The 23,468-nt window shown below is 38.6% G+C and overlaps 1 protein-coding gene across 2 annotated transcripts; it reads right to left on the reverse strand.

Annotated features, from left to right (window-relative positions):
• Positions 1 to 421: 421 nt before the first annotated feature.
• Positions 422 to 22,507, reverse strand: rab27a (RAB27A, member RAS oncogene family). 2 transcript variants are annotated; one of them, XM_004543056.5, is made up of 6 exons: positions 22,126 to 22,507; positions 8,262 to 8,430; positions 5,741 to 5,826; positions 5,561 to 5,664; positions 4,901 to 5,024; positions 422 to 3,195 (listed from the first exon to the last, which is right to left on the reverse strand). In XM_004543056.5, exons 2-6 carry the CDS (start codon positions 8,412 to 8,414, stop codon positions 3,000 to 3,002), a joined length of 663 nt encoding a protein of 220 aa, XP_004543113.1. In that variant the 5' UTR covers positions 8,415 to 8,430; positions 22,126 to 22,507; the 3' UTR covers positions 422 to 2,999. The 2 variants fall into 2 exon arrangements, with proteins under 2 accessions (XP_004543113.1, XP_004543114.1); XM_004543057.5 differs by lacking the exon at positions 22,126 to 22,507 and adding an exon at positions 21,543 to 21,564.
• Positions 22,508 to 23,468: the final 961 nt, after the last annotated feature.

The raw sequence follows: 23,468 nt of genomic DNA on the forward strand, positions 1-23,468 counted from the left end.
TGTTGGCCATCTCTACATGCCTAAATTAGTTGCTGCCATGTGATTGACTGACTACACCCAAGGTCCTGCTGTTAAAACCTTTATTTCAGAATTATTTTTTGTTTCTAAGAAGTCATAACATACTTTTTATATACACATGAGACTTTAGGAAGCTATAACTGTAGCGGCCTGTGGGAAAACCGAAGCAGTCTCCTGCTACAGAAATGGTGAAAAAAAAAAAAAATCCATCTCTCGTGTACTCACAACAAGCTAAAGAAATGTGTATTAATTTTTCATTAAATGTCTGAAAGGTTTTGTACAAATCTGTGAATTTAAATCAGAGTGTCAGTGTTGCATGTTTGAATATTGGCACAGATAACATAACAAGCATCTGGTATTAATTATACTCAGAATTGGAAAATAATTAAATAAAACAGTCAGATACATAAATACAAATGTTTATTTCTGGATATAATTTACACATTTCGCATATGAAAGTATGGCACAACTGACAATGACACATTTCAGTTTTGCCTTTCTTATGTGATCAAATCTCATTTTCGGTGACAAATAATGTGACTCAACTAAAACATCACTCTCAAACTTTCATAAATAAAATGTAACTTCAGTGTTTAATGTAAATATCAGAGGTACAAAATTGATCTGAAAGATTAAATGAATACCTTGATTGTAAACTAAAGTGCAAGCCCCATTTTTTTGCCCTAAATATAATACAGCATCCGAGCGCATCAGTTTTAAACACATTCAGCAACAGTGTGCAACCAAGAAAGAGCTGAGAATTAAGCAACAGCGACAGGTGCTTTTGTTTTTATATCCACAGGTGCTGATAAATAAACAGTATCCACACACAGTCAAAGGACAAGCCAGAGGGGATTCCTACAAATTAAGCTCAACATAGCCAGGCTTTTCTGGCGTTAACTAGCTTAACAAAACCTGAACCTGCAGTATCAGCTTTCTTTGTTAACTTTCTGCTTCAGGCTTTGCGTACACTCACATAAAAAGATGCTTTTGATGTATGATTTCCCTCTAATTCTGCATAGAAATGAGTCTCCGGTGTATCACCAACTTTAGACAAAGACTAAGTGATAGAGATCTAAACAGCAAAATGGAAGACCAAGTGTAATCCTGCAGGAAATCGTTAATCTCCAATTATCACAATCACATTCAGCAGTAAAATAAAGTTCGAGTTAGTATATTTAAATTCCCTTCACTTCAGTCTACCACCGGATCAATGTGAACACGATTTTGTAACATGGTGAATAAAGCCTAAAAATGTAACTGATCAGTTTTCTAACCTGTTATCTAGTAGCTGCAAACCCAGCAGTGTGAAACAGACTAGCAGCAGATTTGGATCAAGCAGCCAACGTGAAATTTCTGCATAGCCGCCTGAATTTCAGCAACAGTGTGAGGCACAGTTAGCACTGCTGTAACCTTACAGCTGGGCTTCGCGTTAGTGAGGTAAGGCTCTGCAGCTTTCATGTGTGAAATGTGTTCCTTTAGCACTTGGAGCATACTGTAAATACGAGCAGAAACTTTTGTTTTACCACAGTAATCTAGTCAGGTCGCATTAAAAGCTCTGACCTCTGATTTCGAGGTCAAGTTCACTGAGATTTGAACTCATCTGACATTTTCAGTAGTAGCAGTAGAAACAGTTTGAAAATCCTAGGTAACATCCTTCTTGAGTTATCGTAGTTATTCTATAATTTACATTCGGTTTAATCTGCCGATAAACTAAAGTGATGGGAAATCATCGGAATTGAACACACCGAGTAGCGTTTGAATTTTTAAAAGCTTCAGACATTAAACAAGTTGTCAAAAACGCTGTTTTATGCGAGTGTGCTCAGAGTCTGAAGCAGAAAGCCTGATTTTCCCACCACACCACTGGGTTTTTAAGTTTTATTCAGCCAGGCAACGCCAGGGAAGCCTGGATATGCTGAACCTGCTTCGTAATACGCCCCTCTGGAGTAATAAATATTTATTTGTCAAGGTCTTCGGGACTTTACGAATACTACAAATGATGATAAATCTGAAAATCTGGGTGAAATTCAGGAAATTAGTCAAAGCCTCTCTTCAGACACAAGTGTTATTATTGGGATAACAACAGGCTTCTGCATTTATTTAATCAGAAGCCATTTTGATCATTTTTAGTCTCCAAAATATTCCTCAAAAGTAATCTGAAAGTCCACACACTGATATTTTAGCTTAAAATATAAAACTGAGTATTATGTTTAGCCCAAAAAAGTCCAAATATGCACAAAAGTTTGTTTTTAAACATTTTCTGCAACCGTCTGTTTTCAGCCGCAGGATAGATAACCCGAATCATCCCCGTTCCTGAGTTATTGCCCTGTTTTAAATCACTTTATTTAATTCATTCTAACTACTGAATGTACTTTTTTTTTTTAGTAATTATTGGACTTAACTGTACATAATAAAGTTTAGATGATTTAGTGAAACAGAGTTTTGTAATTTTGCAGGCAAACAAGCACAAAGATTTAGGAAGGAAATTAAAGAGTGTTACTTGTCCATCTAGCTAACACCGGATGGTCACTGTGAGCTACATTTCCTCTTGCTGTGGCACCGGTGAGATTACAGCTTAACATTCAGAAGAGCATCAGTAGAACATAACCTAAAGATCCATAAATAGCTAATTTATCTCTAAAGCAAGTATATTCATAAAACCTGTGGCATTGCAGTTCACCTTTGAATATATGATCTGGAAATTTAAGCTATTCATCATAAGAAATAAATATCCCAAAATCACAACCAGCATGAATTAATCATTCAAAAGACTCATTAAATCAATTCAAGTTAAATGCCCAAATCCAAAAGGCATTTAACTCAGCACTGACAAACTGGATGGAAATGTGTAACACACTGGTTGAATGGCACAAATGATCATCACAGAGCATACAATAATAATGATAATAATAATAATATACAGACTCCCACCTCTTCATCATTTCCCACCCACACTATGAACACAGATGTTTAAAATAAACCTAACATGCACATCTGCTTCTGTCGGAGCCCTCTGAGAGGTCTGGGGTGAAGGGTCCGTTAGCTCGGACAGTCCCGTCGGGGATCCAGGACTTGTCCACACATCGTTCCATCCTCTTCATGATGAGATCCAGCAGGACTTCCACGGCCTGGCTCACGTTATCCCCGTTTGCAGCACTCGTCTCAAAATACGGGATTCTGCACGGAAACATTTTTCAGTTACAAAACAGGGATCAAAGACAGCAGCTATAGTGTAGCTCAAACCTTTGTTGACGTAGGAGTGCAATTAAAAAGTTGTGACTCTGCTCATAAGAAGCAATAATAATAATAATAATAATAATAATAATAAAAATCGGTCATTGAAACACTGGTCCAGAGTCATTCATCGAAACGACCTGAACGTCGCCCCGCTCACAGAAGGGCACACCGAAACAATTTTACCCTCCCCACCTGCCCCATTCGCCAGATCCGACTCCACCCCAAAATGAAATTCAAGCTGAAGGATCGCCGTTTTGACGCAGTGAAGGCGTTCAGGACAAGACTTTCATGGAGCTGAAGTTGAGAACATGAGTATTGATTTTGTTAGTTTTTATGTGCAGAGCTGTGGAACTAAGCATGTTGATTAAGTTTGTGAAATGGAGCTAAGTGTTTTCCTGAAACAGCCTGACGCTGTTATTTCTAAACTAATTAGCAGCAAAAAAGGTCATTTACTGACTTACTGGAGACGTTTTCATCTTTGGATTACCCATCTGCTGCTGTGTACTTATTAAAATACACAGATATAATAATACGACAGTACACGGACTGCTACAGTATTGTTTGATCAGTCGGTTAACTGATATACTTAACCACACTGAGATAAGGGTGTTAGATATTGTTTATATAAATTGAATTGATATACCTTTTATTAGTCCCACAAGGGGAAATTTCATAAGGCTGTCGACCTATTGCACGCAATGGCGGCACCATCTTACCCTCCGACCATACATACATTACACAAAACATCACATGGAGAAGACAGGTCAGAGAGGTATAACAATGGAGAAATGCACCACATGAGGAAAGATGAGGAGAAATAATAACTCCCCCCAGACTGAGCTCCAACAGGGAGATCAGTTAGAGAACAGAAAAAACACCTCTGCACATAGCACATGAAAAAAAAACTCTTAATACACCAAAGAAACACATGACAAGCAACAGGGGTGGGTAAAGGGTGCAGCATCGGAAGGGAATAAGCGTCGAAGGCGTTTGGAAAGGGAGGGGGGATGAGTGTGTGCATATCAGTGTATATGTATGTGTGCGCGTGTCCAGAGTTCAGCTGAGACAGTGTCCTTCGTCCCTGCTAGGCTAAGTAAACAGAAATGAACAGATAAATATGGCACAGACTATATTAAAAGTAAATAAATTCATTTAAAATAATTACAAAAAAAAAAAGAAAAAAAAAGGGAGAAATGTCTGTGGGACATCTGCAAAGCTGAGGTCGTCCTCGACTGTATAAATGTCATTTTATAGTCCGTTGTTAGGTGGTTGCCAGGTAGACATGATGCCGTTTATAGATATAAATGAGAAGTTATTGCCAAGGCCATTGGCTGATTGTCATACAGTGCTTTTCTACTCTACTTGAGGACTCAAAGCATGTCACATATACATTCAGAGCAGATGGGCAGAGATGCCATATACTTGAATGCATCGTTTATATTTTTAGTAAAGGTGTGTCTGATGGGTCCCAAGCAGGATATTTTACACGTGTGCACAAATATTTGTTTTTCAAGGAGGACTAATTTAGTTCAACATTGTCCTGCATGAACTTTGGCAAACAAAGCGGCCACTGCCTCCTTGGCAAATGTTTGAGGGAGAGGTTCATGTACAGATGGATCACAGGCGGGCAGGCAGACAGACGTACCCGTACTTCTCGGCGAGTTCACGAGCCTGGTTTTCACTGATCATTCTCTGGTCCGACAGGTCACATTTGTTCCCACACAGAACGATGTCCGGATTTTCACAGTATGCATGGATCTGTAACTGACCTGAAACGATCAGAGGTTGTTGTTTTTTTTAAATGCATAAAGTTGTGTTTCCATGGAAATATCTTAAATAGTGGCAAACACATCAAGGTTTCATTCACGTACTAGTTGATACAGCTGGGGTTAGAGTAGGGAAAGAGTAATAAGAGGGAGATTAAAAGTTTAATTACACTTTGGGTCTAAAACCAAACTCCACGAGTCGGACATAATAAGCCTTTGTGCACAGTCAACAAGAAACAGATTATTTCTCTGCTAAGGCAGAGCCGACGTGGATGTTTGTTTGTCTGTCTGTCAGCAAGATTACTGAAAAGCTACAGAGCTGAATTTCATAAAACCTGGTGGAGAGATGAAGGCCAGGCAAGAAATAAAATCTGGATTACTTTCTTTACAAATCAGTAGAAGGGCATCTACAGGTGCCCTTGTAAATATCCAGTGACTGGTGCACTTTTTATTAATTACACCAGCAGTGAACTGATTGTTAATTCTTCCATTTTCATGACTAAAAATGTGCTTTCAGCTCAACACATTAGGACACATACTCATCCAGTGTCTGACGTTGAGGAAACTTTGCTCGTTTGTGAGGTCGAAGAGGAGGAGGAAACCCATCGCATCTCTGAAGAAAGCAGTCGTCAAACTTCGAAACCTGAAATCAGAGGAAGAAAAAACACTTAATGGAGAAAAACAAAAGTTAGAGATCAAGAAGTTAGAACAGAGTTTACCTCTCCTGTCCTGCAGTGTCCCACAGCTGCATGTGGATCTTCTGTCCTTTGCTTGATGTGCCATCTGGACCAGGTGATTTGTACAGCTTAGAAACAGAAAAATATACATATACTTAATTTAACAGATATTAAACTGGGATGTTGAGGATATAGCCACCCCATTAACCATGTAGGAACAAGAGGGGGGAGAGAAAAAGAAACAAAACAAAGACGATGATAGAAAAGGTCTGAAAACCAAGCTAGTTGTCAGCCAGTTTGAGGAGTTTAGAGGTGTTTCTGTTTGCTAATGAATCTTATGATAATCCCGATATTTATGACTGTGCAGGGAGTTTTGTACTATTCAAAAGTAAAGTTTAAATTAAGTTATGAACAGGGGATCCGTGTAAATGTAATTATCAGATACCAAATCAGAGCTGTCAAACTAAAAATGGGAGAGAGGAATGAATCATTGAATCATGCCTATGAGTGTTGACAGAGCGTTTAAATGTTAAATGAGAAAATGTGAGAATAATTAGAGTACTGCCAGTTTGTGCTTTTTATGACTGCATTTTTTTTTTAAACAAAAATTCTGACATTTCCATCATAAATCAGTGCAGTGAAACTAAAGGGAAAATTATGTTAATGACATTTAAAATTTCCTGGAGAAGCAGGAACCATGAACCAGGAGCAGAAGGCTCCTCCTGGGCTAATCACCTATGGCCAACGTTGAGATGATGGATAGTTGACACAATTATTTACAGAGTTTGTCAAAAACTGTAGATTCATCAAACTTTAATAATTAGAAGGTCAGAGACAACTGCCCATAAAACAGCAAATGTGACCTTGATAATGAGTTTATATTGTGTGAGCTCTCATTGTGTGCAAGTTTGATTAAATAATGACCCACACTGTAGGAGGAGTAATGACTCATGTGAGCACAGATGGACGACGGACAGTTCCCCGTGGCAGGAGCTCATCAGTCCTGCAGCCGGATGAGCTGAAATGTGACTTAACGCTTGAAGTGGGAACTCGTCTCTCTCTATGATTCCACTCCTTGTGTCTCCGCACACCAGAGATACAAGCAGAGGAGTAGGCAAGTAGAGACACCGGGAGGAAGAAGTTGAGGCAGCAAACATTTAAGAAAATGTTTTCCTGATTTTTGAGCCTCATTTTGAAGTTGCATGAATAGTTTGTTATAGTCAAATTACAGCACAACTTGATACCAGTGTCAGTTTATTTAATATATATATTTTCAATAAAATCTACATCACTCTCAAGATGTTATTGTTCTTTTAAAATTCTCACAAATGGTGAGGTGCAAAAACTCTGAACACCTTAAACAGCTGAAACAACTTATGAATATAATAAGGACAAGTTGTTCCAAAAGTCCTCCTTCCTCTGTGGTTTCTATATTCCAGCTGTGTCTCACGCCTCTGATGTAAACTTTTGCCTGTGTATCCTCCATCACGGCTTCTCCTCCTCCTCCATTCTTAAACACAGTGTACTGAGCAAAACTGCAGCTTGGTGTCTGATGGAGAAGTGCAGTTACCCCATGTATTAATTTAAAAAAAAAAAAACAAAAAACAACAACAGCTGGGGGAAAAAAATTTTTTTTCTGTTCATCTCCCCAAAACAAAAAAACAAAATATTCCCCAGCTGTGCACTCATTTATATTTAAAAGTAAAGTTTTTATGTTTAACGAAAAAAAAAAGAAAAAAAGAGGTACATTCAAATCCTTCAGACCAAGCATTGAAAAGAAAGATAATGACCGATACATATAACAGGAGCAGGTTTTCTTCTCAGAGCTGAAGGTCAGCAGCATTAAAGTAAATATGAGATGTGCTCAGCTGTTTGCCAATGGTATGAAGTGTTTATTCTTAAGGAGGGTGCTGCCTGCTTCTCAGCAGTATTAGTCATTACTTTCTGTTGCAACATTCACCGGTAGGCTTTTGTAACGTGGAGTGAATGATCTGGGAATCTGTTTAAGCTCCTGATCAGGCTTCCTGTACAGCGTGAGAGTGGAGTAATATGTTCATTAAGATTTCAAAAACACTGACAACATTAAAACAGAAAGTCAGAAACAAAAAAGAAAATAAAAAGGAAGCCATTTGTCTTAATGCTGTACATGGTTATCCATATGCAAACAGCTCTTATTTATTTAAAAAAAACAAACAAATGCAAACTGAGTCCATTCAAAACATAACAAACCAAACACTTGATGGTTTACATTTACAATTATTCATAATTACTTTCTGTTATATTTAAATCTTTTATGAAGTTAAGAAAGTGTGTTCAAAACGTCAAAATAGTTTTGCTTTGGTTTTAGTAGATTGCAATTTAAATTTATTTGTTTTATCCAGTGACTAACATCTGGTCTTTCAAGGTTTTTGGTGTTTTAAACATTGTTTGTCGATTTGTAATCAAGTGGAAACAGCTTTGGGTCTGCTGGACTTTCTTTAAGGTCACTTCCCTCACACCTGATGTCCTCCTAAACTGCTTTGATGCCAAAGAAGAAGAGCTGAATGAAAGAGCACCGACTCACCACTCGTTTTTCTCTGAAGTCTATTCCGACTGTAGTGATGAACTTGGAGTTAAACTTGCTATCTGTGTACTGGTACAGGAAGCTTGTTTTCCCCACGCCAGAGTCACCAAGGGCTAAAAATTTGATGAGGTAATCATATTCCCCATCAGACATAGTGAGGCCTTAATTTCTGAAACACATGAACAAAACAACTCAGTCAGCCAACAATCTTATAAATAAATATAAATGGAAAAGTGAAGCCATAGTCATATCTCTATTCTTCAGAAATTAAGCAGAGAGTGGAGTGAAAAAGTACAAAACTAGAACTAAACATAACTCTTGTAAAGTTTTAGTACATGTCTTATCCAAAAACCTCAAACACAGAAACTCTACAATATATGACACGTTTAATATTCAAAAGGTACACTCATCATGAAAAGAGCAAAAGTACCAATGAACTACTGTGTCTGTGTAAAGGTTATTATTATTATTCAGTACATGCTGTAGGTTAAACGCAAACATGCACACACCAGGAAAACAAGATGTGTTTATGTACTATAGAAAACAGTTCACTGCTAAAGTATTAATTAGTCCTGTGGTTGTTCATATTTGCTAAAACTATAGTTGCCACATAGACATTTATGTCTTCATCAGTAAGAACCAGAAGTCTAGAAGTGGAGTGCCAAAGACAGGCGCTCTGTTACGCAAATCCAGTGGTTGCTAAATGTTGTGCCGTATGGCAGGGCCTAGTGTGCAGTGGATTTTTTTTTTTTTTTTTGGGGGGGGGGGGGGACCGACCATATTATCAATGAAATGCACAACTGTAAAAAAATAAAATAAATTTTTTTTTTTTTTTTTAAATGAATTTAAAAAAAAAAAGTTGCATATATACCGTCTGTATGAATTACTTGGTGCTGGTTAAAGCAGACTTCTGTCAGATGTTACTGAATGATGGGAATTACAAGAGCAGGATTTAGCAGTGTGCTGACAGACAATCCCAGAGACAGCTCGTTTGGACCAGTATTTGACCAACTCTCTGTGTACAGCCTTTCAAGTTTCTAAAGATGTAAAGATCTGCATATGTTAGATCAGGGGTGGGGAACTCCAGTGGGTCTACACACCTGAATCAAATGATTAGTTCATTACCAGGCCTCTGGAGAACTACAAGAGATGTTGAGGCAGTAATTTAGCCATTTGAATCAGCTGTGTTGAATCAAGGACACATCTAAAACCTGCAGGATCACCAGCCATTAAGGTCTGGAGTTCCCCAACCCTGTCTTAGATAAATATTAGAGCTCTGGCTCCACTACAGTGTGAAGATAATGTAAGTTACCGTTCTCCAGTCCAAGCAGCAGATTTTAAAGTATTTAATTACAATTGCATTTAGGGCTGGGCCATATTATACCGTTCACGGTAATACCAGTATAATGTTAGGCAACGATAGGAAAATGAAATATCGCGATAGAATGGGAGTAAAACGTGCATGCGCAGTGCCTTTGTTTTCATACGCACATGGCCGATTGTTGAGTGAAACAGATGAACCAGAATTGGTTTGTAAAAATGGTGCAACTTCCGTGATGTGGAACTGGTTTGGTGTTTGTCCGTCAGATACACAACAAAGCACATTTTTTTGCAGAACATGCAAGCGGCCGTTGTTATTGTCATATTTGTCGGACTAAGATGCTCTTAAATCTGGGAGTAATCTGGGTCCTAAACTCCGTATTCTTCAGGTCAAACAACACTGCAGCATCACTTAGAGTTAAAAACTGTCTAAATTCTTTCATCTTTAATAAAACGATCAGCATTGCTGCTTTACCAGGTGTAACTATAAAGTTTAACTTCCAGGCATCCATGAAAACAAAAGTTATTACATTTAACGGAGTTAGAAGTTAGCAGGAAGCTAGCGGAAGTTAGCTCGCTAGTTTCGCTAGTTACCTAAGCATGATATAGCATGTTCTGACTGAGAGATTTCTGAAAAAAATCAAACGTACAGCTCTGCTATCACTTCCAACATAAATGAAGACAGGAAACTAAACAGCAGTGACGTTTGTAGGGTTACTGAAGTTGGGCTAGCTGGTATATAATGATGTGCTACGTGATCGCTAGCGACACAGCTATGTTAGCATAACATAAACAGTGAAGCTGGAGGACGAACACTAACACTTTTCCACTTATAAAAGTTAACGTGAAGGTTCTTCATGGTTAGAGACAAATGCAATCGCATGGCAGGATGCTGTAAACGGACCAAACTTCAGTCAGGAGAACAACTGAGATAATCCATCCACAATACGAGGTTAGTCATTAATATACTGCAACAACATGGGAATAGAGCAGCTGCAGAGAATTCAACATTAATGAATCAATGGTACAGAAGTGGAGGAAGCAAGAAGAATGAGTTTAATAAAGTTTGATTTATCTGACTGCTTTGTTTCGATTAATGTGCCTTATAATCCCGTGCACCTTATGGTCCGAAAAATGCGTACTGCACACTGCAGTTTAATGTTGCAAAGCACCTCTTTTTAACCATATAACCATATTATACGTGGTTATGCTCAGGATATGTCAGCCCATTTCTACTGGAAATGCCTTTTGGTTAAACTTTCAGCAAGGAATTTGCATTTGCACTGTTACATTTTTATAAAGCTTTAATGTACATAAAAACCAGCTTCTTGTTTAAGTGAAAATAAATGGAAGGTTGTCTTTTTGCGCTAGTAATGTTGTGGAGTTGTATTTTGTCTCGCATCAATTATATCGTCGGTTATATCGTTATCGCAAATTTTCAAATATATATCGTGATAAATATTTTTGGCCATATCGCCCTGCTCTAATTGCATTTATTTTCTGATGCTTTCACATGAACTCCGTCTTCCCTCAAATAACAACACTGACAAGTCCTCTTCACACATGAAGAGGACTTATCTGCGGTCTAAAACTTTTCAGATCCGGGACAGTGCTCAGACATTAGCTAGTCTTCAACCTGCCAGCTCCAGATCATCTGAAGTAAAAAACAGAAAAATATAAAAAACTTTTTTTTTTTAAAGCAATTGGTAAAACTCGTGATTTTAAAAAAATCTTGTGTGGAACTGTTTACTAGGCCAACACATGCGAAACCAAACATCTTGGAAAGCATGACAACTCCAAACAGAAGGGTTCAGACTTTCTGCTAGACTTCAAACCCGGGACCCTCTTGCTGTAAAATAAGATGCTAACCACGGATCTACTGCGCTAAACATGACCGTGTAACCACAGACACCAACCGCAGCATTCAACCTCACCACAACATTACACTCAGAGCACTGTAAAAGGCACATTAAACCTTTAACCACGTCACAAAAGATCAGTCTTAGAGCTATTTTTCTCTGCAGTGTAATTGTTTGTTAGTCTGTAAAAGGGCAAAATGCAACCAGTCTTCAAAATTTTGTTTTATGTAGGAACATCTTTTTGAACTCCAAAAAGGACCAATGAAATTTCTTTTACTGTTAAGTACCCCTTTAGATACTAGAGCAGGGGTGGGGAACTCCAGGCCTCAAGGGTCGGTGTCCTGCAGGTTTTAGATATCACCCTGGGTCAGCACACCTGAATCAAATGATTAGTTCATTACCAGGCCTCTGGGAAAACATCAACACATGTTGAGAAGGTAATTTAACTATTTAGATCAGCTGTGTTGAATCAAGGACACATTTAAAACCTGCAGGACATATTCAGACTTTATCATATAGTCTGACTAAATAGACTCATGTTCTATTAAACTACAGTGAAAATTGGCAAGATACATGCATTCCTTCTTTTAGAGTTTTAAGTGCCTTCCAGGCTTAGATTTGTACAGTGAATGGCAATGTGGGGCTAATCTGTGTGTGACGGAAGAGTGGTTTCATCTTGCTGACACGGTGACAGGAAGCATTTTAAATTCCTCTCCGACTAAAGACACGCACTCTGACACAGACAATGCTTTATGTTCCTACAGCTTTAACGTAGTTACAAATTCTCTGAGCAAATTATATTATTTTCTACATACTTGAATTTGTTTTTACCTTAGCATAAGGACACTAGACTCCTAACTCAATAAGACACGGACTGTGTTGTAGCTGCTGGATGTAACATTTTCATTTGTAATGGTCGAATAGGTCCAATCAAAACAGTTAAAAGATGGCGGAGATGTATCATATGACCACTGCATAGAAAAGCATTCAGACAAGTCTTACATTCTTTCACTCTATCGCTCATTGAACTCTCCATCTGGGACTTTAATAAGCAGCTTAAGACTAAGTGCAAAATCAGGATCCACGATAAACACCCTGAGATGGAAATGCCTGCTTTAAGCACGGATGTGGCCATAAACAGTGAGTAAAGAGCACCAAGTCAGACGACAGTGACGTCTACATTCCTTCTCGTGTGTCCGTTTTCACTCAGGCGGGTTAAAACTTCTAAACAAGGTTTTAATAATAACTTTAAAAGCCTTGGTGTTTCCATTAGGTCTCCTGGAAGAAACTCAGGTTGGCTCAACTGCAATCAGCATTACATAAATCCTGAAAGAAGCTACTTTCATTCTACATTTCAAATAAAGGGGATATATCAGTATTATTATCTTTTATCAATACAAATGTAAACTTAATGACACATATTTAATATTTAACCTTGTTTGCATGTTTACACACACACACACACACACACAAAATCAATCTCATAAACATGCAATAACCTAGAAGTCTGAAATTAAAATAACTGACATGTAAAGTTATAGTCTGTTAGATTAGCCCTATTATACCCATTTCCATCTGCATATTTTTGGGAATAGTGTTGCAAAGTTCAAAATAAGCTCATCTTATACTGGGCCTTGGAGCAGCCCCTCACTTGCACCTCTCATTTTAAAACCACCCTCTCTTTAAGCCATACTTTATTCGGATTGGGTGCTCCTCCTAAAGCAATGATTAGAAAAGTAGGTAAAAGGGGCTTCTGTGAGATTGAGGGGCTATGTCTAATATGGCAAAGAAATCATGCAGATCAGAGCACAGTGCTCAGCACTGGGCCATCAGTATATTTTTACTGGTCCACAAAAAAAAAAAAAAAAAAAAAAGCACAAAAGGTCAGGGTATGCATATTTAATATAGGAATCCACCATATAAAGATCAGCGTAACGGCCATCTTGAAACTCCTGCTCTTAAAGCAGCGTGTTCATGTTTGTGTTTTACAGATTTAGATTCTTCACCACAGAGATCAACAAGATCTATCAGACAAGTTCATACTGAGAACCATGTATTAGCTCAAACAATATGACCAGTGTTGGGACTAACGCGTTATTAAGTAACGCGTTACAGTAACTACGTTATTATTAAGCGCTATATAAATACAGGCCATTTACCATTTACCATTGTGGTAACGAGCACGGTAACTAGTTATTATGCCAAAATCAGGAACGCGTTAATCGTTACTGGGATTTAGATAGGCTCGTTATTCGTTACTTCGTGTGGTGGCTATCGCGGAGCTTCCACAGATTCAGTAACATTAGCAAGTGGTGGAGGCCAGCAGGTGGTTGAGGGAAAGGGGAGGCAAGAGGAGAGACCCGAGGTGGCCGCCGGTCCGAGTGTCAGGTGAACTGAACTTCAGGTAAGAAGTTATGACCTGCAGTCTATCTGGGTCAGATATAAACCAAGTTTAGGTGGAGTTTATTTTTGTTGTGCTGACTTTTTCATACTGCGTACTAGCTATCATGACGGAGTTTCTATACAGCTGGGCGAGTGCTATGTTACTGATGTTGAACTTTAATAATTAACCTTATGAACAAAATAGAGTTGCCAACCGTCCCCTAAAAAACAGAATTGTCTCGTATTCAGAAAAAATATCACGCGTTTTGTATTGAGGTGAAAAGGAACACCGTTTGTCCCGGACTTCAGCTACAATGAAAAAGACACAAAGCTGGAGTTATTCTGTGTCTTTGCTGCACAGCTGCCTCTTCTTCTTTCATTCTCGCCCCCTCCCTCTCCTGTTTCTACTTCAATCATGAAACTGACCAATGATCAGCTGATTGTCTCTCTTGTTTTTTTATCGCCGACTTCGCGCCACAAAGAAGAAACCAGCAGATGTCGTGTTAAACAACAGCAGCACGTTTAAGCTTGATCAGCTGTTGTTAGAATTTATTTAATATTACTTTCTAGTATCAGCTGATGTTTGCTGGAGCCACAGCTGTAAAAGCTGCTGGTCATGATATCCGTTTGGATATGTGGTGAGAGGGAAACATGAAGATGAAACCAGGAGATGTCCTTACTGAATCATCAGAGCTGAACAGGTGATGGAGAAACAGGTTTAACTTTTAGTTAACATGAATGAGTTGAAGGGAAGTTATGAACTGTTTCTGAGAGACAAATAACACCAGGATCCTTTTCTAAGTAGCTGACAGCTGCTGGTAACTGTGCAGGGGCGGGTCTAGCAAAGTGTTGCCAGGGGCCAGGTAGGGCATTAACAGGGAGAGGGGGGCACAAAGAAATACTTTTCTTTCTTATTCTCATTTACAATGTCTAGCTTTTAAAAAAAATAATTATCTGAGTCTTACAACAAACGATTGATAGATTGATGCATATATACACCATCAAAACAGTGTACATCACTGTCACAACAGTGTTTGTTTTCAATCAAAGGCTTTATGATTTTTCCTATAATGGTGGGCCAGTCTCTAGTCAAAATGCCCAGGACGATTTTTTTGTCCCAGTCCAGCCCTGTATGCAGCTTATCTGCAGTCTGGTTTTACCTACATATTCCTATTCAGAGGGCAGAATTTCTGAGTTCTGAGTACAATCAAAAGCACCACGACTGCAGTTTTTGTGTTGGATGTAAAAAGCGCACATGACGCTGTGATGTAGGCTAGAATCATGGCGGCGGTCAACGACGGTCCAGGCGTGGGATTTCTCTCGTGGAAATATGCACATTATCTTTTCCTTTCTATTGGTAGGTGGCACAGTGCACTTGTGGCAAGTAAGCAAGCTAGAAGACTGGCACTCTTGCTGGGTATCAGTTACAGAAGCAACACATTAACAAGAGAATTCTGAGTAAAACCAAAGTTACTTTCCCTAGTAACTAGTTACTTTGAAAGTAACGAGTAACTTGAAGTAACTTAGTTATATTACTAGTTACTTCTATCAAAAGTAACTAAGTTACTAATTTAAAGTAACTTACCCAACACTAAATATGACAGCTTAGATTAATTTCAAATAAAACATAAGAAAACAGACATAACCTTTTGTAGTCTAAATTCGACCTACATGGATGTGATGGTTGAAAATTTGTCTGGAGAAATCCAGGGAAAGAACTCCAACAAGATTATAGGACTACACTAAGCCTACAGAGAAACATGGAGGAGGGGCTGTTTTTGCCCTTTAGAAAACTTTCAGGCCAGAGCCCTAAACCCTGTAGTTGGCCTATGAGATGCCAAGAAAAAAAAAGAAGTTAATGACTGGTGTGAAGGTACCAAAAGTTTAGCACGTTGAAACATGCAGAAAAGTCTCTGCGTGAGTCCAAGCACAGGCAGTTCTGTAAGAAACAGGAGGGCAAACTGCACACTTTAAATGCTACTGTGAGGTTTCATGAATTCCTTGTTGGGGGTTAACTGCCACTCCATTTCCACATAAACATTTAAACCATATAACCGATTAAAACACCACAACATCACATCAAAGCAAAAACTAGTGTAATCCTTTAACTTTTTTCAGGTCAGAAACAGGTTTGTTAAAAAAAAAAAAAAAAAAAAAAAAAAAAAAAAAAAACACAACGAGAAGAAATAGAGCATCTTGTACAGGATGGATGGAGTTCACTCTGTGAAAAACTGTAAGAAGTAGTTTAGAAATGTTATAGCGTAATACTGGAAAAAAAATTGTGGTATTTCCACACCTTGTTTAAAATACTGAGAAATCTCCTCAGAAGCGCTTCTGAAAGCTACCATCAGCGAGCATGGCTCCTCGCTGTAGCCACCGATGCAAAGACAAAACAAATGCAAACAACACACCAACTTCTCTGGGCTCAGGCTAATTTAAAATGGACTGAATGGAAAACTGTCCCGTAGCCTGACCAATTAAATCCTTTTCCAGGATCTGTGATGTTATGGAAGGCATTAGAGCACACACATTGGGCAACTCGCCCACCTGTGAAGGCACCATTAATGCCAAACAATATACTTACAGTGACTTTGGAACAGTATGTGTACAGATGCAATCTTTTCCAGCAAAAGGCAGCAGGCCACATATTTCAACAGCACCATTCTGTGGTAAGAGTTCAGGTACTAAACTGCCCTGCCAGCAGTCCATACTGGCCACCCAATAGTGCATTACATAACAATAAACAAATGACAAAGAGGGCTACAAACTGTTAAGCAACTGCTGAATTAAGCAACAATGTAAAACTGTTTCACTCATCTTCCATATACTTAGTGTTGTTAAAGAGGTGATGCAACACAGTGGGAAAAGTGTTGTTTCTGAAACGTGTTAGCACGCAACTGAAATTCTGCATAATTTTTCTTCTTTGTAGTATTTTTACTTGGGTATAAAGTGTAAATATGAATTATTGCACACTGCTTGTTATTTATCTTTTAATCAGTGTCCCAAATATTTGGAAATGATGTCAATTTTGAAGTGTGGCTGAACTGCTCACATGCATGTAGATCAACAACTAAAGTGACTACAAAACCATCTAAATAGTTTAATCAAGAAGTAAACACTAGAGCCTTTACCCCAAAAGCTGATTCTGGTTATCTGGGCGAGAAACGTTTTGTCACTCATCCAAGTGACCCCTTCAGTCTCAGCTGACTGCAGGTTTCTCCAATCTTACAAACAGTACATTTGCACAATGACTGAAACTAGCACCACTGACAAACATGGGCTGTGAGGTCAGTTTCTTGATCATTAATATGCAAATTGTCATGAACATTGATCAACAACTACTGATCAAAGACCATTGATCAGTAACCATGTGTACTATTCACAGAGTTGAGGAATGGCTGCAATCACAGCATTGGTGATGCAGATGATGAAAGATATACCCTTAGGCCCCTTCCTTGATTCAGAGATTATCTTTCTCTTTTCACGTAAATGGCCTTCTTGACATCCCCCTCAAACCTGTGTTCATTCCTGTCCAGGATGTTTACATCCTCATCATTGAAAGAGTGTCCACTGATCTGTCGGTGTAAATAGCCCATGGGGTCCTGGCCTGACAAGTTAGCTTTTCTGTGTTGTGCCATCCGCTTAGCCAGAGGTTGTTTGGTTTCCCGGATGTATAAATCAGAGGAATCCTCCAGGCACTTAACAGCGTACACTACATTACTCTGTTTGTGCCAGGGGACCGGATCCTTGGGGTGGAGCAATTTTTGGTGCCGCTTATTTCTGGGTTCGAAAGCCACAGAGATGTGGTGTTTAGAGAAAAATGTGTCTTAGCCGTTCCGATACTTCTGACACATGAGGGATCACTAAGGGTTTTCGCTTAGACAGTAGTTGTCCTTCTTCTCTCCAAGAGAGCCTTTACAGCCTTTAAAGTAGAATTTATTACAGCATTTCTTTTTTGTTTCATCCTCAGCAAAATGTTGGAAAAGTCATTATATAAGTTAACCTAATTACTACATTTGTTAAGATGTTCACTAATAAAAATCATGTTTATCTAAAGGAGTTTAAAGTCCTTGTATTGTGTCTCACTGGAAAAGAAACTGAAAAATGTGCTTCTTCATTTATGACAAGTCAAAAAGTACTCTGTAATAGAGAAAAAAAAAACTTTCAGTTTTAAATCAATGGTTTTAATAAAAGCACTGGATTAACCTTCTAGGACTTGCAGCCAGTTTTACAAATAGACCAGTTACTGTTTTTAGTGCTCAGAAAATGGGCCAATATACTTCATCTACGAAGATACACTAAAGAATTTATTCATTATTAGCATTAGTATTCTTTTTTAATGAAGGTTTTTCCTGCTACCATATAGCAAACTGGCAACTATGTACCTAAAGATAACAGGACCACATGTTACTAAAGAGAAAAAGAAAAGAAAAAACCTACCCTGTTTATGTTGTTTGTTTTTTTCTTTTTAAATTGACGGAAAAGCTTGAGCCAATATACGAAATGTGCTTCGGCTAAAACAGGTCACAGTGACACAGTCGAGCAAAACCACAGTGAAGATTGTGTCAGCACATTTCTGCAGATTATTATCAGCTAATCAGAGACGTTCTTATTGCGTTTCATTTAAGTACAAAAAAATGGCACATCATCATACATCAAGAAAATGCATTACATGATATGCGTGGCACTGTTCTAAAATGTAAAGTTTGAGGTAAATTGCACAGTCATACAGCACTTCACAAACCTAGTATAGCTGTGAAAAGGATGCTCTGATAGCACAGTATGATCTCTTGTGTTAGGCAAGAAAACATTAGCTGTGAGCATCAAAAAGAAGAAGCAGCAGCAGTCATGTCCTTGTTACTGCCTTACAAAATGCAAATCTTTCATAATCAATAACACCAAGGGTCCTCCTCGTTCACTGGATGTACACCGCTCTAAAATAAACGTATTACATGCTGGCTTCATGTAGGAGATCTGAACTCTTTACTTGCAGTGTAAGAATCCAAGTGCTGCCGAGACTCAGAGGTCCACCAATAACCATTTTAATAACTTGTGTGTCTTTGGACTGTGGGAGGAAGCCATACTGTCTGGGGAAAACCAACACAGGTACGGGGTAAACGTGTAACCTCCCCACAGAAAGGCCTCAGACAGCCAGTAGAACCACTACCCTTCTTGCTGTGAGGTGACAGTACTAACCACTGCACAACCTAAAATAAGAGTAAAGACACATAGTGCAGACACGACATACAAGTTGTAATTCATGTTATACTTGTCTAATGGCTCCACCCTCAAACCCTCCCATTTAATCCCCGAGACTGGGATTGGCACTACAAGCTTGTGACTCCTGAGGCTGGAATTGTGCCTCAAACCAGGGAACTTGTAACTGTACTTGTCACATGTAACACAAGTGTGTTAACCACTACACTATGGAGCCGGTATGAAATGCCTCCATAGATGCGAACTAAGCCTGTTGCTGGATTTAAGTACATTTATCTCATTATTAGGGCAAAAGGTGACATGCAGGTTAGGATAATGGGTGGTGCTTAAATTGCCCCTTTATGTAGCAGTCTGGCGACCCATCCAGGGTTGGCTGGACGGGCCGATAGATGGATGGTGTCATTACTAACAACTTCATTTTATAAATGAAGGAGGATTACTATGACATTTGTTTTGTTGATGGTGTGCTTAATATTCAAAATTTGGAAGCTTAGAAAGGAGATTTAGAAAAAAAAAAGCATATTTAATTATCTGAATAGTTTTTAAATAATTTTTGGTTGTCTAATTGTTACAGTTCTAGGAAACTTTAAATTGCACAGCAAACCAATGTTGAGATCCCATTCTATAACCTAAATTAAGTGTTAGGCTATATTTATTTTTGTATATTTTATGGTGCAGTGAACTAAAAAAAAAAAAAAAAGGATATTTAACCAATTTACCCCAATGGAAGCTAAAAAAAACAAAACAAAAACATCACGCTTTTGCTTTAAAACAACTGCATCTGAACATCTTTATCTGTGGTACACCTGCATTCCTAATCTAACCTGATATTCCACCTTTCTATCAGCTAGGATGATCTGTCACCAGCTTCAAAATTACTCTCGTTTGTACATGTATTATATTGTCTGCATCGACAACACAGTCTAATAGAAAAATGTGAAACAGTCCCAAAGAAGTAGTTTGTTTGTCCTCATGAAGGTGAGATGTCACTTTTTCATCAGTCAGCTGGACTTTGAAACTAACATGTACGCATGAACTGAGAGATTTTTGAAACTAATTAAAACGTACAGCTCTTCTATCACTTCCAACATAAATGAAGACAGAAAACTAAACAGCAGTGGCGTTTGCAGGGTTACTGAAGTTGGACTACCTGGTATATAATGTTGTGCTATGTGATTGCTAGCGACACAGCTAACTTTTTTTCCACTCGATAAAAGTTAACGTGAGGGATTCTGGTGGTTAGGGACAAATGCAATCGCATAGCAGGATGCTATACACGGGGCAAACTTCAGTCAGGAGAACAACTGCGATTATTCATCCACAATACAAGGTTAGTTATTAATATACTGCAACAACATGGGAATAGGGCAGCTGCGAGAAAATTCAACAGTAATGAATCAATGTTACAGAAGTGGAGGAAGTGCAGTTTCTGGCTTTCCCCATATTTCAAAAGTGCTTCATCTCTTTGCTATGACTGTCGCCCGGCATAATTTGCAGATGATAATGGTTTTAGCCACTGTGATGCTTTCGACCAAAACAGGAGCAGCTTGATGACATCATCAACATGCGCTATCACAGTAGAGCGGAATAGTCAAAATCTCTATCGTTGGCCAAATTTATATCGTTTCTATCGTATATCGTTTATGTTGCCCACCCCATGCCCAACTCAAAAGATTGACTGATAGATGACAAAAAAATTATGCCACTGAAAAAAATAAATAAAAAAATCAATAAACAGGCTTCCATATAGTCAACATAAAAAAAAGCTATGCAGAGGTTGTTGTTATTACAGCATTACATGCAAGACTGGACAGAGGAAAAATCGTATTTGGGGACATGTTAAGAAGTGTGGGAAAAGTGTTACCAGGAAGACAAAAACAGATTAGAGGTTAAGACCATTTCACAAACTGCGATGAGACTTAGCACTGATGGTGGAAAGCTTTTTTTAATAGGTTTTTAAAATTGTTAAGCAGCAGCTTTAACTAATCTATGTTGTTTCTTTAAAAAAGGTCCTTAAATGACAACATTGAAAACTTTTCTGATAGCTTTCTTATCACATTTGTTATCACACATGTCATACCTCTGCCATGTTGTTTGACCTTAATTTAGTCTTGTTTTTTCCACATCTTGTCCAGAGCTGTCTAGAAAGAAATCTTTAAAAAAAAAAGCTGTATAATATACCCTAAAAGATCTCAGGGCTGTACCTTGATATGCATGGGAATGGATTTAGAGGCCATTTCTGTCAGGCTGCCATCCATGCAAACAAAAAGCAGCTTTAATCATTTGTCAAAGCTAAAGTGGAAGACCCACCCTGGGCAGCTGTCCAAAACAGAAGGAGGCAGCTCCTTGGGAAAATCCGGATGTGCCAGTACCATAAACCTCAAGCATAATAGGCAAGAAAAAATAAAAAAAAAAAAACAAAGAAAAGAAAAAGAGTGCTACACAAGTGATGTATTTGACTGGATATGGAGGTCCTGCATCAACGATCTAGTCATTAAAATACCTTGTGAGGACTTATCAGCAGCAGGCAGTCAGAGGCGCACAAAACCCATTGCCACGCTCCAATCGATTAACCGAAAACAGGCCGATAGAATCTAATAATCATCAGCTGGTCCTCGTGTGTGTCACTTCTGATCACGTGACTTGTTAGGCAAGAAATAATCACTTATTTAAAAAAAATTTTTAAAAACAAAAAAAAAAACAAAAAACCTTAACATAGATCCTGTGAAGAAGGCAGAACTGCATGGCAGCTTCCTCTATCAAACAAACTGCTGCCACCAGTTTGGTCTAAGCATGGCAGAGAAGTGTGATAAGAGCTGGAGACAGCCAGAGTTTCACACGTTTCAACAGTCTGCTCAATTATCGAGCAAGTGTAGAGAAAGCTACGAGCTCTATCTGGCTATTTGAGGAGAGGATAAAGCAGGTGCTAAAACGTTTCCCCACGCCAGCGCTCCTTTACTTTAACCACACACAAACACAAGCAGTCCCAAAGCAACATATTCGAGCGAGGTAAAAGTTTTCTTGCTAACTGCTGACAGATGCTACAGGCTGGTTTCTTCGATTTATATTTCCTGGAGTATACTCACCCGCCGCAGGGCGTTGCTGCTGGGCGCTTTGTCGCGTCTTTAAAAATGTGGCTAAAAAAGTGGCCCCTGAAGACTTTAGGGAAAGTTAGGAAATGAAAGTTTTACTTTGTCCGTCGCCGCTGGCCTTTTAGTCGACATGAGAGCAGCCTCATCAGCAGTGAGCAGCCGTGGTAACTCGGTCGGTGTGGTCGTGCTGAGAAACAGCTCCTCCTCACGGCTAACGTCAGCTGAAGGAAACGGCAGTTACAACACACAGCCGGACCAGACCGCACTGCTTCAACTGACACACGATACCTCCTCAGGAAACGTCACATTTTCTAATAACTACATACGGCGGAGTGATAACCGCGCCAATGCAAACTGTAACTACGCCATGTGCTCGTTTTGAGGCACTTTTTAATTACGCGATATTCAGCGCAGGGGCGTTTCCAGGATTTTTTAAAGTAGCGGGCACAAAGGGGTCCCACGAACAACAGGCAGGGGGGCATGGTACATAAGTATATGTAATGCAGGATATTAAAAAACCAACAGAAAGTCAGACTTTTTACATGAGAATCCTGATCTTTTAAAATAATTTTTCTGACATTAATTACGAATTCTGACTTTTCTTTATTATAATTCTGACAATAATCTCAGGATTCTGAGATCTAAATTTTTAGTCAGAATTCTGGGATTAATGTCAGGATTCTGCCTTTTTTAAAAATTAAAATTCTGACATTCTGTAAAACAAAAGTAAGAATTCTGTGATTACTGTTAGATATAGATAGATAAATACCTAGCTCAACTACACATTTAAGTCATGGTTCTATCTTATGACTCAAAGTATACAGAAGAGAGCATGATGAGGACCCTACCCAGTCTTTGGATTGGAACAGTGTAGTGCTGTCAGTGACACTCTTGAGTTCAATCCCTGAAAGATGCAATTCTTAGGGGTGAATAGTTTTTATTTCTGTAAATGGTGAAAACATTGTAACCACTTCTATGTTGGCAATATGTATTCATAATGTAGCTGGTCCCCTGAAAATGATTGCTGAATGAGTAATTCTATACGAAATCACTTGTCTGAAGCTATGAAGCACATGTTAGTTGATAAAATGGTAAAACCTTTTTAAAACTCTGTGTAGGCTATATATTATTACATTTGGGGGAAGTAATTACATAGTTCTGATCACTTAATTGTTTAGATGTTTAAAAAAAACAGTCATATTTTTGTGTTTCTTTGTGGTTTTCTGTTAGAAGCACAGGAAATGGGAAAAGTCTAGAACTGCATCTTTGACAGACCTGGTGTAGTTCAAATAGGCACCTGTGTTGAGTTTTGTTTTTTTTTTTACAAAAAAATTGAT

The sequence above is a fragment of the Maylandia zebra genome, linkage group LG1 (assembly GCF_041146795.1).
Source record: "Maylandia zebra isolate NMK-2024a linkage group LG1, Mzebra_GT3a, whole genome shotgun sequence".
Taxonomy (NCBI): Eukaryota; Metazoa; Chordata; class Actinopteri; order Cichliformes; family Cichlidae; genus Maylandia; species Maylandia zebra.

Coding starts and splice junctions, on each gene's coding strand:
- rab27a (XM_004543056.5), bottom strand. CDS start 8,414: ATGTCTGATGGGGAATATGATTACCTCATCAAATTTTTAGCCCTTGGT. Junction 5,827..8,261: donor ACTTCAGAGAAAAACGAGTG/GTGAGTCGGTGC, acceptor TCTGTTTCTAAG/CTGTACAAATCACCTGGTCC. Junction 3,196..4,900: donor GAACTCGCCGAGAAGTACGG/GTACGTCTGTCT, acceptor GTTTCCGTGCAG/AATCCCGTATTTTGAGACGA.